This window comes from Brassica oleracea, chromosome C7, assembly GCF_000695525.1.
Source record: "Brassica oleracea var. oleracea cultivar TO1000 chromosome C7, BOL, whole genome shotgun sequence".
In the NCBI taxonomy this organism is placed as follows: Eukaryota; Viridiplantae; Streptophyta; class Magnoliopsida; order Brassicales; family Brassicaceae; genus Brassica; species Brassica oleracea.
The window spans coordinates 34,353,240-34,366,653 of record NC_027754.1 but is presented as its reverse complement, the minus strand read 5'-3'; the positions used below and the strand labels follow the sequence as shown (position 1 = coordinate 34,366,653).

Sequence of the window (13,414 nt, the reverse complement as noted above, 5' to 3'; positions counted from 1 at the left end):
TTATAGAAGTGTGTATAAAAACGATTTCATCATCACTTTCTAAAAGTCAAAAAAAAGATTCTCTGAATACAAAGCATACAATGAACATGGAGCGTCAAATACAGACACCAAATCTACTACTCCCATCTCCCGCCATATCATAATACTAAGCAATAAATAAATAAAAAAGGTTACTTCTCTTCTTCATCCTTCCTCGCTTTTGTCGTAATGGAGTTACCAGTCGTAGATCTGTCTCGTTACCTACAATCCTCCAACAGCGAATCGGATCCTCAACTGGGAACCGATCTCCTCGACTCGTGCCGAGAGGTGAGCCGGATCCTGAAGGAAACCGGAGCTCTGCTTGTCAAAGATCCGAGATGCAGCGCCGAAGACAACGACCGATTCATCGATATGATGGAGACGTACTTCTCGAAGCCCGATGAGTTCAAGCGGTTGCAAGAGAGACCTAATCTTCACTATCAGGTTCCTCCTCTAGATCTTCACTTTCTAACCGACAATCTTTTTTATTACAACAAAACCACTGTCATGTTGTGCTGTCTTGTCTGAACGAAAGCTAATTTTTATAAAAATTCACGATTTGATTCGATTTTTGTTAAAAAGTCTACACCTTTTAATTGAATAGGTTGGTGTGACGCCGGAAGGAGTTGAGGTTCCGAGAAGCTTGGTTGATGAAGAGATGCAAGAGAAATTCAAGACGATGCGTAATGAGTGTAAACCACACATTCCTAAGGGACCGGATCACAAGTGGAGGTACATGTGGAGAGTAGGTCCTCGCCCTTCTAACACACGCTTTAAGGTATGTTTAAGACTATTATATGTTTGTATATAATTAATTGTGGTTGATTATTAGAATTGGCTTATGTTTTAGGAGCTCAACTCTGAACCTGTGATACCGGAAGGTTTTCCAGAATGGAAAGAAGTAATGGACTCATGGGGTTATAAGATGATCTCAGCTGTGGAGGTTAGGCATTGCCTTTAGTGTTTGTTTGCATCTGATGCTTGTTTAGCTTTAATGCTCGTGAAGTGATGTTTTTAATTAAAAATTGTTCAAGGTTGTTGCTGAAATGGCAGCAATTGGGTTTGGTTTGCCTAAGGATGCATTTACATCCCTCATGAAGCAGGTCAGTTCTTCAGCATTTTTGTGAAAATAAAAGGAAATTTTTTTGTTCAGAACACAGACTTTCATTTAGTTTAAGTATTGGATGAATGGTTAAAGTGGAAATTTGGATTATGGATGGATTTTTATTTAATTAACTTGGAAGAGTATTATTGTTGTGAGTCTCAGGGTCCTCATCTTCTTGCTCCAACGGGAAGTGATCTTAGCTGTTACAACGAGGAGGGCACGATCTTTGCAGGATATCACTATGACCTCAACTTCCTAACGATTCATGGAAGAAGTAGGTTCCCTGGTCTGTATATTTGGTTAAGGAATGGTGAAAAGGTTGCTGTTAAAGTTCCCGTAGGCTGTCTCTTGATTCAAACTGGAAAGCAGGTATGGAGATGTTACTGCATGTTCTTTACTTGATATTGAGTAGAGTCTTGAATTCTTTGAGGTGTCGCTACATTAAGCTAAAATTTTGGTACTCATGTGTGCAGATAGAGTGGTTGACTGCTGGAGAATGCATTGCCGGAATGCATGAAGTAGTTGTCACGAGCAAGACTAAGGATGCAATCAAATTAGCAAAAGAACAGAACCGAAGCCTATGGAGAGTTTCCTCCACTGTAAGTCTTCTTAACCAGTGTCCTTTTAAGTTTTCCTGACCCTTTGGCTTATCTGGAAGATTTGTTTCTGCATGTCTTGCAGTTGTTTGCCCACATTGCCTCAGATGCCGAGCTGAAACCTTTGGGGCGTTTCGCGGAATCATCACTGGCAAGTAACTATCCAGCGATACCCGCAGGAGAGCATGTTGAACAAGAGCTCTCTGTTATCAATCTAAAAGGAAAGGAGTCATCTTCATAACTTTTGCTGTTCAGACACAAACCAGTTGCATTGGAAGGTCTGAGACCTCTGCTTCTATTGAAGCAGCTGATCTTGATAACTCAAAAACTGGGTCGAATGTGGGACTTTATATTTGCTTAATCTAAACGTTTCAAATGTTTTTATCTATTTGCATTTTAGTTATATATGTTAAAACCAAATCTCCAAGTCAAATTTAACCAAATCTCCAAGTCAAATGTAACACATGATATCACAATTTGTTAAACCATGTCACCATTTATTGGTTTATTTTATATTATATATATATAAGATATCTTAGTTTTTCAGTTTAATTATAAAATTGTTTTGATGAATTATAAAAATTAGATATACAAACAAAAAAAATTAAATAAATTTGTAGATTTGTATTAACTTTATTGTGTAGTTTAACAAATTTAAATCGATTTTTACGATTTGCAGGGCTTACGCCTGAACCGATTTTTAGAACATTGCATGCCCGTATCTATATGACAAGCTAACAAGGGGTAGCTTCAACCATCATAATCAAACAACTTGTATGTTTAACTGAATCACTCAGTTGAGTATATAATGTTTTAACTCTTCCAACTCTATCATCAACAGCTTAGATACAAAGTAGACACATTATTATGCAGTCAAAACAGAGGAGGTAATAAAATCACAAAAGAAAGACAAAATGATTCTACGATGTTCCACAACATCCCTTTCCCTTAGCTTCAGCCTCTTCACCAGGAACAACAATCTTAGTTCCTTGCAGGAGTGAAGAGTCACCACCAGATTCTCCTTCCTCATTAGCAACAAGATTCTTTTTGCTCACTATCCTGTAGATCTCAGTCAGAACCGTGAGAAAAGACGGCTCAACATTGATGGAATCCAGAGCTGATGTCTCCATGAAGAAGAGGTTTTCTCTTTGAGCAAACTCCTTCGCATCCTCGGTTGGTACAGCTCGAAGTGTGCCGAGATCAGTTTTGTTCCCTACAAGCATGATCACAATGTTTTTGTCTGCGTGCCCTCTCAATTCTTCTAACCACCTCGCGACATGATCAAACGACTGTCGTTTTGTTATGTCGTATACAAGCATTGCACCTACTGCACCTCTGTAGTATGCACTCGTCACCGCTCGGTACCTAGAAAAAATAAAAAAAAAATTGGAAAGGTAATGTTCATAGAAACCTTAAAACTCCACAAAAACGTTAAACGAAAGTGTTTATAGATTCTCTGACAAGTAACAAGCATCAATGGATAAAAATCATATTTTTTATAACAAAAGGTAAAGTGAAGGTACCGTTCTTGACCAGCAGTGTCCCATATCTGAGCTTTGACAGTTTTACTATCGATGGTAAGTGTTCTTGTCTGAAACTCGACACCGATCGTTGCTTTGGACTCGATGCTGAACTCGTTTCTAGAGAATCTAGCGAGAAGCTGAGATTTGCCAACGGCAGAGTCGCCAATCAAGACTACTTTGAACACATAATCTATCTTTTGATTGAAATTGGTATGAAGATTAGACATCCTTCTCTACCAAAACTCAGAGAATTTACGTAGCTCAAAGAGGCGATCGAATGAATAACTTAGAGTCGATGATGATGAATAGAGAGTCGAGATCTGATTTGGGTCAGCACGTTAGAGAGAATGAATGACCGGGAAAAAAAAGAAAAGTGGGTTTCGAGCATCGGTAGACGTGAAGGGAAGAAACGAGGAGGAACGTCAACCAAGTGGGTCCCCACTTGTGCCTTTTTCGCTTTATTTTAAAATTTTACTTTATTATATATCACGGAAATTTGGTAATTTAGGGGTGGCCACTGCCATTTAGAAAATAAATGTACCAATTATTCATCATTCAACAAGTTTGTTGCCTCAGATTTGACCCAAACAAAAAATTTGTTGCCTCATATAGAACTGAAAATTCAAATACTATTATTTTCTAACAAGTTTGGATCGATCATATTGGTTTTGATAACAACAAAGATAACATTTTACTTTGACCAAACAAAATTTATCAATATAAAAGTTTATAAAAAACTGTGACATTGGTTACCAAGCACAGTTTTGGGCCGATTTATAGGAAATAAATGAATACAACCACGACAAAAAAAATGAATACAACCTCTGATTTTTAAAACAGTAAGGGCCTGTTTTCACTATTATTGTAGAGAAAGGTAAAATTATAAATCTATTTTAAAAAGGGCAAATCTCCAAAATATCACATTTCTAAGTTTATATCACAAAAATAGCAATCAAAAACTAAAATGACAAAAATAGCACTTTTCTAAGTTTATCCTTTGAAATTTTTTCAAAATTTGAAATCTTATCCCCAAAACTTCATTTCTCAACCCTAAACCCTAAACTATAAACCCTAAACCCTAAACTCTAAACCCTAAACCCTAAACCGTAAATCCTAAACCCCACCCTTTAATTCTAAACCCTAAGTTTGTGACTTTTGATAAAACATTAAATGTTATTTTTGTGACTTTTGACCTTGAGTGCTAGTTTGGGAACATAAACTTGATTTATTGCTATTTTTGTCTTTTTCTCTTTTAAAAACATAATAAAGATATTGTTTGATTTATTTTAATTTGAACAATAAAATAATAATAATAATAATAATTAACTAAATGAAAAAAATTTAGATCAATTTTTCATAAATAATATCTGTATATAAAAATGCAAATGTTAATTTTAAATAACATTTCCATTAGTTTTCAAGATATTATAAATTTAATTTTGATTAGTGTTTTTAGAGCCCTCATCTTTTATTGGACCTTAAACATTCTGGACCTTGATTACAAGCATTGTGAGCACAGTCGGACCGGAACGAACCGATCCCTGATACAGAAAAAGAGTTACCGGTTCGTATTTCGGTCTGGTTTTAAGAGCATCGGATAACAAATTAACAACAAACCTAAGGAACCGTAACCGAACAATTGCGACGGCAATACAATTTCACCCTCTCCCTGTGTTATTCTCCCCCACTCGTATTCGTCGTCTCTACCACCGTGAGTCTCTCTTTGATGCTTTCTCTGCTACAGAAGATAGTCTTCGTCTTCTTTCTTATATACTTATCGCCTCTCATTAGAATTACCGCTAAAATCTGAGCTTAATTCATGGTGAAATCTGTGGTTTCTCTCCTGCTGTAGTATCTATTTATGTTACTCGATTTACTTGTGTGATTTGGTTTTCTCTTGGAGATTGCCTGGCCTTTAAAGCATTGAAAAAAAGCTTAGATTCACAATTTGGTTTATTTAGGTCTGAGATTGATGCTTTGTTAGCTTAGTTTCTACTTGTTTGAACAGTAGGATGTATAAGGGAAGATATTCAGCTTTGTGATTAGTTTGAGCTAAGATCAACTTGAAACGTTATCTTGATCTATGTAATGTAATGAATTAATGATACAAATTGCTATTTGATCTGACCTATCTGAAAGTTCATAAATGTTGAAGAAGTAGCATGTGATTAAGAGATTCAAGGCAACTGTTGTTTCAGAATCTTGTGTTGTGTCTTACTGTTATGGTACCAAAAACACTCATTCTTTGCCTTGAAGCTAATGTATACATTCTTTGTATAGTTGATTATCAGTTGGTAAGAAACCATGACAGTTTCAGACGCTTACCGTCCTCCTCTGTTCAGGTATGTAGCTAAGGGTTTCAGTTTTTCTCTTTTTTCATCAGTTATGTTCATCTGCAGCGAATGATCTTAAACTTCACTCTCTTTCTGTTATTTACATCCAGTATTGCCCCGATGATGGGATGGACTGACAATCACTACAGAACCTTAGCACGTCTTATTTCAAAACACGCATGGCTCTACACGGAAATGTTAGCAGCTGAAACCATTGTTTATCAAGAAGACAACCTGGTACTCAATGGATAAGGGTTTCTTTTTTTTTAAAGTAAATCTTGAGTTTGTGAAGTGTTTGATTTATTTGCTTACTCTTGTACTGCTCAGGACAGCTTTTTGGCGTATTCTCCAGACCAGCATCCCATCGTTCTTCAAATTGGTGGAAGAAACTTGGACAATTTGGCGAAAGCAACCAAGCTTGCTAATGCATACGGCTATGATGAAATTAATTTCAAGTATGAGTGTCTGTTTCTATAAGAACTGGTGCCATTCCCATTTAACCGTGCTTTCCTTTACTGACATGCTGGTTTGTTCTGTAGCTGTGGATGTCCAAGCCCAAAAGTAAGTGGACGAGGATGTTTTGGTGCTGTTCATATGCTTAACCCAAAGTTTGTTGGTGAAGCCATGACTGTCATTGCTGCCAATACCAATGCATCTGTCACTGTTAAATGTCGAATAGGTGTTGATGATCACGATTCATATAATGAGCTTTGTAAGTTTTTCCTTACACCTATCTTTTCAAGTTATATGCTCTCGTGTTTTGTCTTTAAGCAATGACGTATATAACAACTCTTGGAGAGTTCACTTATGGATGTGATTGACTTGCTTAACCTTTTCGATTTCATTTATTTGTATTCAGGCGATTTCGTTCACATAGTTTCTTCACTATCTCCTACTAAACATTTCATCATACATTCACGAAAGGCGTTATTGTCTGGACTTAGCCCAGCAGATAATCGTCGAATCCCACCCTTAAAGTGAGACCTGACTTATGTATCTCTTATGGTTATCTATTTGGAAGATATGTCTCACATTTTTTTTCATCCGCACTTGTACTTGTCAAATGCAGATACGAGTATTTCTTTGCCCTATTACGTGATTTCCCAGACTTGAAGTTCACAATAAATGGAGGCATAAACTCTGTGGTTGAGGTGAGGTTTCGAAAACGGATCTTTACTTTGGTTCCAAAGTTGCTACTTAAAGCCAAATGTTTACTTCTTCCATTGACCTGTAGGCAGATGCTGCACTGAGGTCTGGAGCTCATGGCGTTATGCTTGGGCGTGCCGCATTCTACAAGTATGTTAAAGCCTTTTCTTGTATCTTTTCCATTTGTGTTAAATATCACATGAGGATTAGTTTCTGTTTTATCTCTTTTGACTATTTTTTCAACTCCATGCTGACTATGTAACAGTCCCTGGCACATTTTGGGACATGTCGATACTTTAATATATGGATCTCCAAGCAGTGGGATTACAAGGCGACAGGTTTTGAGGAATATTAATTTTCTGAAAATAGACACTCCTACAATGTTAACTGACATCTGATCTAAAACATGTGATGTGTTTTGTTGTCTCTAAATGATTTCTAGGTTCTTGAAAAGTATCAAGTCTATGGGGAGTCAGTTCTCGGGAAATATGGAAAACGCGGACCAAATCTTCGTGATATAGTGAGGGTAATGGTCTTTCCAAGGCTCCATTTCTTAAGTTATCATATTATCTATTCGATGACACAAGCGTTATAACTGAAGCAAAACCTTTTTGTTTGCAGCCATTGATCAATCTGTTCCATTCAGAGATTGGAAATGGCCAGTGGAAACGTAGAACAGATGCTGCTCTATTGCATTGCACCGTTAGTCACTTCTCTGTTACTTTTGCTATAGAAATAAACTTGCCACCTTGTTAACTCACTCACCTCTTGTGTTCGCATGCAGACAATGAAATCGTTCTTGGACGAAGTGGTGCCGGCAATACCCGACTTTGTCCTGGATTCGTCTGTTGTCAAAGAGGTGCCTGGGCGTGAAGATCTCTTTGCAGACGTACGGCGTTTGATGCCTCCACCTTACCAAAGAGAATCACCCAAAGAGCTGGCAGGACCTGTTATTCTTGATGAGGAATGACAATTCTTTTTTTTATATATATATATTTGTACTCAAAATGGACCTCTATATGATCATTAAATCATGAGAAAGCTGCTCAATTTATAAGCCACACCTTTCAACAAATGCTCTGTCCACCTATGTTTTCAACTTATGAATCAGTTACTCCTTCCGTTTCAATGATTTAATTGTCGTTCCGGGGAAGGAGTACAATACAATGAATGATACACACTCATCATTTGATAATTTTTTCTGGTATTTGCTGGTTTTTAATATAAATACCGAACCAAATTGAATAATTGAGCAGATTGTCGAAAACCGAATTAACCGGTTTAAACCAAGAAAACCGAACGTATAATCGAATGTAGTGGTGATGATCGCTTCGTTTTGGATCCAAAATCTTCCTTCAACCCAAAACCTTCCCAAATCAGAGCGAGAAATGGGAGAAATGGTGATGGATGCGACCAACTACGACGGCACTATCAATTACACTACGAACTGGACTTTCGCCGGCGGTTCCCTCCCAGACTCCGTCTCCTTTGAGTCATCCTTCTCGACTACCACCGCAAACCACGAATCCGACGACGGAATCAACCCCGCCGCCGTCGATCATACCGCCAAGTCACCCCTGCTTCTGCTCCCTCCGGTTCCTAACGGCGATCCCTGTGAAATCACCAGTACGGTGCTTGATCCTCCCTTTACTTTTACTTCCGATAGTTTTGTTCATCGTTACATTCCGATGCGATTATAAACCTCTAGTTTCTTAGCTTGAACTAGATCTGAAAATGTTATATGATGATGAAATCGGTGAAGAATTAGCATCGATTATGGTTTCGTAAAATGTGATTTTGGTTGCAGTTACGTTTGCTCAAGAACATGAACTAAGGCAAGTCTATATCCGAAGCACTGCACGTGTATACGAAGTCTATTACACCAAAAAGAAGCGGGATGATAGAGAATACCTCTGTACAGTTCGATGTGGCGTTGCAATGACAGAAGATGAAGAAGTGCTTAAGATCACACCTCTCATTGAGTCACCTGCTTCTGAGAATGGACTGGTACCGGTTAAGGATGATTGGGTTGAAGTGAAATGTGGTGAGAAAGATCTGCTTTCAGTTCCACAATTAGGACAACAGGTAATAGGCTTTAGTATCTCTATAGAGATCTTAGTCTGCTTGCCTTGTCCTTTTAAGTGATAATTGGTGTTAAATGGGGAAATGCTTTTCAGGATCTGTTTGAAGCTACTGCAGAGATCGATGATGCAGAGCCTTGCGTTTCTGTTACACTCCGGCTTCTCTCGCTTCAGGATAAAAGATGTGCGCTTGTTGATGAAGTTTATGTATTTGCTGATCCTGTTGATCCAAGTGAGGCAGACAAGGAAGAAGCAAGCGGAACAGGAAACTCATCCAGTAGTGCACTTATGGCGATGTTTATGCCCACTCTTTTACAGATGTCACGAGGAAAAGATGTCAGAAAAGAAGATGATAGGCAAGTTTCCAGCAAGTTCAAGAATCCAGCAAGTTTAGGAGATTCAAATGAATCAGATAGGATAGTGAATGAAATTCAGCAGGAGAACGATTTCATTAGTGCTAATCAGAAAGAAGTGGGCTTACCAGTTGTAGCCAATACTCTTGCAAAGCATGCTGATGCAACACGAGTACCTGAAGCAGAAACCAAACGTGATATGTCTTGCAGTAATGTGGAGACTATCCTCCATCAGCTTGTGAACAAGGTAAGCAGATTAGAAACTATCTTGACAAGTTTCGAAGATCGGATGTTGAAACCTATCAGTAGTATTGATGCAAGGCTTCAGCTAGTAGAGGAGAAGCTAGAACAGCTAGGCAAATTTGAATCTGAATTGCTCGTTGAAACAAAGGTACCCAACCCGGGCTCTCAGGGCAGTGATACAGATAAACCTCCTGAAACCGGTCAGTTGAATGGATTGAACAAAAACACAGATAATCGACAATTGCTCTCTTGTGCTGAAACAGCTGTCCCTGACTCCTCTAGTATAGACAATGGTGAAGACTATGCTGTTGTACAGCCGAAGAACAGTAATGAGGAGGTTGGTCATTCTACTGAATCTGAGATCAGTAATGAGGAGGTTAGTCATTCGCTTGGGAATGGATCTTTTGAAGAGAATCCAAAACGTTCAGTGTCTATAAATGATGCTTTGGCATCTGCACTTGCTGGATTATTGTCTTCAACTTCAATCACGGACCGGAAATACAGCCAAGCCCTCGTAGTAAGAGCGCCTGAATTTTCAGATGGAGATGACATGGAGACGGAAGAGAAATCTCTGGCTGGTTCCCTTCCAGACAAAAGCCAAGTTGCAGCAGAGGTGTTGGGAAACACATCTTCTGCCTCGGAGAGCCCAACTTCTCCACGGAAAGAGCCTGGAATAACTCTTTGTATTGAAGAAGTTACTCAGGAGATGATTAATGGAGTTACTGAAACACTGAATGATACTGTGGAGGGATATACGGATGCTGAGACAGTGGTTAGCGTCAGTAACCATGGTTTAGATGGAGATATAGTGACATCAAGCACAGAAGCTGGTCATTTCCCAGAGAGGGAGAACCATAGTTATGAGTTCAGGAATCCCGATTCCTTGGTTCACGAGCTCGAGAGTTCAAATGTAACTACTAAAGAATCTAAAGAAGAGCCTGAAATGGATGATGTTTTGAAGAGTGTTCTCGGTTTTCAACCTAATACCTCTGCAGTCGATTTCCTAGCTCCTGTTCTGGATGTGAAATTTAATTCAGAGAGAAAAGTCTCAGACAGCAAGTGTCTCTTTGAGGCACTCTTCACGGAAGAATTTAAGACTGTTGTAGTAGATTGCAACAAGGAAGGTTTTGGTGATGATAACTTGGTCTCTGTGGAAGATGAAGAAGAACTAAAAGGCCCACCAACAGATACACTTTCGTCTCTGGAGCTGGATTGCTATGAGACGAACGAGATGCATCTACAGTTGAATGGTGAGACACCAACCGCAAGTCTGATATAAAAGGAAAAATTGAATTTGGTATAAAAGTCTTAAGTATCTATCACCAAGTGTAGGGTGTGAATGTTGAAGGATTTAATAATGTTGTTGTAGATTGCAACAACGGAGGTTATGGTGATGATAACTTGGTATCAGTGGAAGATGAAGAACTAAAAGGCCCACCAACAGATACACTTTCGTCTCTGGAGATGGATCACTATGCGACGAACGAGGTGCTTCTGCAGTTGAATGCTGAGATATCAACAGCCAGTCTGATATAAAAGTAAAATTTGAATTCGGCATCAAAGTCATCATAAGCTAAGTATCTTACACCAAGTGTAGGTTGTGAATGTTGAAAAAAGAATCATCCTTTTGGATTTTGGAACTAGAAAGTAGAAACTTCTTTTTTTGTTTTGCAATCTTTGTAAAAATCTTAATGAAGCATAGTTAATACTAAAAGCAGCATGGAGCTCATAATCATGGTCAGTCTACACTTGGTCGATTTTGCGTAACTTAGAAAATTGAACCGAAACTGAACTAACTAAACCAATCCTTATCGAAATAAAAACCGGAGAAGTCGGAAGAAAACCCAATTTGTAAAAACTTTAGCTCCACGCAATATCTAAATGGGCTCGGTCTATTGGGCCCAATGTTTTGTCACACAACAGACATATAAATGGTCCTTAAAATTTCCCTACGCAGCCGCATCGTAGGCTGCATCCTCCGTTTAGGGTTTCACCAAGTCGTCTTCGCCGCATTTCCACAAGCAGCCATGGTGGAGTTTCGTGGCTTGTTTCTCCTTTTGTTGCTCTTATGTTCGTCATGAATTTCTGAGTTTTGTTTTTGATCTGTGGCTCTCTCAGGTTCTCCAAAATGACATCGATCTCCTCAACCCTCCAGCTGAGCTGGAGAAGAGAAAGCACAAGCTCAAGCGTCTCGTGCAATCTCCTAACTCCTTCTTCATGGTACTTTTTTTTATCCCTCCCTAAGACAAGATTTGATGCGATGCAAATAAATCTGATTTTCCATTTTATGTTTGCAGGACGTCAAGTGCCAGGGATGCTTCAACATGTAAGTTTTCTTATATTCGCCTCACTGATTCTTCTGTAGAGTATAAAACAATGTTGTTGATTGTTGATTTTAATGTTGAAAATGGATTTAGTATTGTAATAGTAGGAAGAATTAAACATGTTTTTTTTTAATTGACGAAAGATTGTTCCATCGTTTGAAAATAAGCAGTGATGTGAAGAAGATTGCACTTTAGTAACGCATTGCTTTGTGTTGTTTTTTAAATATTGCAGAACAACTGTGTTCAGCCACTCTCAAACAGTTGTAGTGTGTGGAAACTGTCAGACTGTTCTGTGCCAGCCCACCGGTGGTAAAGCCAGGCTCACTGAGGGATGCTCTTTCAGGAAAAAGTGAAATCATCATCTTTTCCAAAATGCTGCTGTGATATTCAGTTGTTGTTATTGTCTTATGACGTTTTTTAATTTTCTTATGAGTAAGATTTTGAAGACATGAAACTACAAGTTGAGTTATTAATCCTATGCTTTCTTTTACACTTTAAAATCTAATTCACTTGTCTGGTTTCTTGTTCATTGTATTGCATGTTGGTTTTGTCATGGGATTTAATAAATAGCCATTACTAAGTGTGTAGGAAGTTTATCACTTTTTTTATAAAACACTTTTGAATGGCGTATGTCAAAGCATGTCTGTGATGTTGCTATGGCTGGAAGAAACTCGCATACTTGCCTTTAAGAAGTTAAGCTGTTATGTCCGCAGGCAGATTAGTGATTTCCGATTTGAACTCCCTTCGATCAGCTTCTGTTTAACAATGTTCTCGTAGGCCTTTTTTGGACCCTGTGGTAACGCATCTAAATGCTTTTTTTTAATGTGCCAAGAGATATTGAGCCTTTTGACCCTAATCCCTTTGAGCCGAAAGACTGGAACACTTAAAATTATATTTTTACCTTCACGACATCGAGATTCAAACTGCTGACCGAAGCAAATACCTTGGTGATAACTAAGAAAAAGGAAACATCTCCTCTAAACATCTTTATTGAGTGTGAGGTTTGAATTTGGAATCACACTTTAACTAATGTTTGATAAACGACAAGACAGAGTATAATGTCTAAAATATCTAGAAATCTAGCGCAAGGAAAATCTTATAAAGCTTTAAATATTACGAGCTGTGAACAAAAAAAAAAAAAAAATTATGAGCAAGGAATTTCGCGGCGCCTTGAAATGTGAGACCCAGTCAAGTAAGTGCGTAAACACTTTTCCAATAATATACAAAACCATCACATGCATTCAGCAGGTGTCCACCTCTCTTCTTTGTTTTCGTCTCTGGTTTCTAAGAAAAGTTGATAAAGAATATCTTTACATAGAGAGAAAGAAGTTGACAAAAAAAAAAACACTACAAGAAAACACATGCTTAACGAGGAAATTTAACGTGTTATTTCTTCGTAACGTAACGACAAAAGTGTTTCGTTGTAAAGTGGATGTAATTTTACGAGTATTTTACGAGGAAAAACTGTTTCGTCGTAAAGTGGATGTAATTTTACGAGGAAAAACTATTTCGTCGTAAACTGTTTCCTCGTAAATACGACGTAAACTTTGCGTGTTATTTACGAGGAAGTAGTTTACGTGTATTTACCGAGAAAATTTTGAATCCACCAACTTTGTAGATGTTACACGTTTTTTTTTGCCACCTAATTAATTTTCGTCGTAAATTCATAGGAAAATTACAACTACCAGATTC

At 38.1% G+C, this 13,414-nt stretch overlaps 5 protein-coding genes across 6 annotated transcripts; 4 read left to right on the top strand and 1 right to left on the bottom strand.

The window, feature by feature from the left end:
- Positions 1 to 44: 44 nt before the first annotated feature.
- LOC106306663 lies at positions 45 to 2,232 on the top strand. The gene is made up of 7 exons (XM_013743363.1): positions 45 to 462; positions 623 to 796; positions 869 to 961; positions 1,053 to 1,121; positions 1,286 to 1,492; positions 1,597 to 1,722; positions 1,805 to 2,232. Exons 1-7 carry the CDS (start codon positions 208 to 210, stop codon positions 1,958 to 1,960), a joined length of 1,080 nt encoding a protein of 359 aa, XP_013598817.1. The 5' UTR covers positions 45 to 207; the 3' UTR covers positions 1,961 to 2,232.
- A 293-nt stretch (positions 2,233 to 2,525) lies between these two features.
- On the bottom strand, positions 2,526 to 3,603 carry LOC106304054 (ras-related protein RABA4c). Its single transcript, XM_013740435.1, has 2 exons — positions 3,243 to 3,603; positions 2,526 to 3,084 (listed from the first exon to the last, which is right to left on the bottom strand). The coding sequence occupies exons 1-2, from the start codon at positions 3,467 to 3,469 to the stop codon at positions 2,640 to 2,642; spliced, it is 672 nt and encodes a 223-aa protein (XP_013595889.1). The 5' UTR covers positions 3,470 to 3,603; the 3' UTR covers positions 2,526 to 2,639.
- Positions 3,604 to 4,861: 1,258 nt separating this feature from the next.
- LOC106303710 (tRNA-dihydrouridine(20/20a) synthase) lies at positions 4,862 to 7,850 on the top strand. Its single transcript, XM_013740013.1, has 12 exons — positions 4,862 to 4,953; positions 5,523 to 5,584; positions 5,686 to 5,812; positions 5,903 to 6,030; positions 6,115 to 6,287; positions 6,435 to 6,552; positions 6,645 to 6,726; positions 6,810 to 6,871; positions 6,987 to 7,059; positions 7,164 to 7,247; positions 7,343 to 7,423; positions 7,506 to 7,850. The coding sequence occupies exons 2-12, from the start codon at positions 5,547 to 5,549 to the stop codon at positions 7,689 to 7,691; spliced, it is 1,152 nt and encodes a 383-aa protein (XP_013595467.1). The 5' UTR covers positions 4,862 to 4,953; positions 5,523 to 5,546; the 3' UTR covers positions 7,692 to 7,850.
- Positions 7,851 to 8,070: 220 nt separating this feature from the next.
- Positions 8,071 to 11,133, top strand: LOC106306927. Of its 2 annotated transcripts, XM_013743723.1 has the most exons (4): positions 8,071 to 8,347; positions 8,529 to 8,806; positions 8,899 to 10,648; positions 10,768 to 11,133. In XM_013743723.1, the coding sequence occupies exons 1-4, from the start codon at positions 8,110 to 8,112 to the stop codon at positions 10,932 to 10,934; spliced, it is 2,433 nt and encodes an 810-aa protein (XP_013599177.1). In that variant the 5' UTR covers positions 8,071 to 8,109; the 3' UTR covers positions 10,935 to 11,133. The 2 variants fall into 2 exon arrangements, with proteins under 2 accessions (XP_013599177.1, XP_013599178.1); XM_013743724.1 differs by having other exon boundaries at positions 8,899 to 10,999.
- A 212-nt stretch (positions 11,134 to 11,345) lies between these two features.
- On the top strand, positions 11,346 to 12,214 carry LOC106304039 (40S ribosomal protein S27-2). Its single transcript, XM_013740421.1, has 4 exons — positions 11,346 to 11,428; positions 11,517 to 11,618; positions 11,696 to 11,724; positions 11,955 to 12,214. Exons 1-4 carry the CDS (start codon positions 11,426 to 11,428, stop codon positions 12,073 to 12,075), a joined length of 255 nt encoding a protein of 84 aa, XP_013595875.1. The 5' UTR covers positions 11,346 to 11,425; the 3' UTR covers positions 12,076 to 12,214.
- The last annotated feature ends 1,200 nt before the right edge of the window (positions 12,215 to 13,414 follow it).

What these genes read in the sequence shown, in the direction of transcription:
- LOC106306663 (XM_013743363.1), top strand. Translation starts at nt 208, where the DNA reads ATGGAGTTACCAGTCGTAGATCTGTCTCGTTACCTACAATCCTCCAAC. An exon ending in AGATGATCTCAGCTGTGGAG is followed by an intron (nt 962 to 1,052) that starts GTTAGGCATTGC and finishes AAATTGTTCAAG; the next exon opens with GTTGTTGCTGAAATGGCAGC. An exon ending in TGATTCAAACTGGAAAGCAG is followed by an intron (nt 1,493 to 1,596) that starts GTATGGAGATGT and finishes TCATGTGTGCAG; the next exon opens with ATAGAGTGGTTGACTGCTGG.
- LOC106304054 (XM_013740435.1), bottom strand. Translation starts at nt 3,469, where the DNA reads ATGTCTAATCTTCATACCAATTTCAATCAAAAGATAGATTATGTGTTC. An exon ending in GACACTGCTGGTCAAGAACG is followed by an intron (nt 3,085 to 3,242) that starts GTACCTTCACTT and finishes TATTTTTTCTAG; the next exon opens with GTACCGAGCGGTGACGAGTG.
- LOC106303710 (XM_013740013.1), top strand. Translation starts at nt 5,547, where the DNA reads ATGACAGTTTCAGACGCTTACCGTCCTCCTCTGTTCAG. An exon ending in CGTCGAATCCCACCCTTAAA is followed by an intron (nt 6,553 to 6,644) that starts GTGAGACCTGAC and finishes TGTCAAATGCAG; the next exon opens with ATACGAGTATTTCTTTGCCC. An exon ending in ATCTTCGTGATATAGTGAGG is followed by an intron (nt 7,248 to 7,342) that starts GTAATGGTCTTT and finishes TTTTGTTTGCAG; the next exon opens with CCATTGATCAATCTGTTCCA.
- LOC106306927 (XM_013743723.1), top strand. Translation starts at nt 8,110, where the DNA reads ATGGGAGAAATGGTGATGGATGCGACCAACTACGACGGCACTATCAAT. An exon ending in CGATCCCTGTGAAATCACCA is followed by an intron (nt 8,348 to 8,528) that starts GTACGGTGCTTG and finishes TTTTGGTTGCAG; the next exon opens with TTACGTTTGCTCAAGAACAT. An exon ending in TTCCACAATTAGGACAACAG is followed by an intron (nt 8,807 to 8,898) that starts GTAATAGGCTTT and finishes AATGCTTTTCAG; the next exon opens with GATCTGTTTGAAGCTACTGC.
- LOC106304039 (XM_013740421.1), top strand. An exon ending in CTCCTAACTCCTTCTTCATG is followed by an intron (nt 11,619 to 11,695) that starts GTACTTTTTTTT and finishes TTATGTTTGCAG; the next exon opens with GACGTCAAGTGCCAGGGATG. An exon ending in TGCCAGGGATGCTTCAACAT is followed by an intron (nt 11,725 to 11,954) that starts GTAAGTTTTCTT and finishes TAAATATTGCAG; the next exon opens with AACAACTGTGTTCAGCCACT.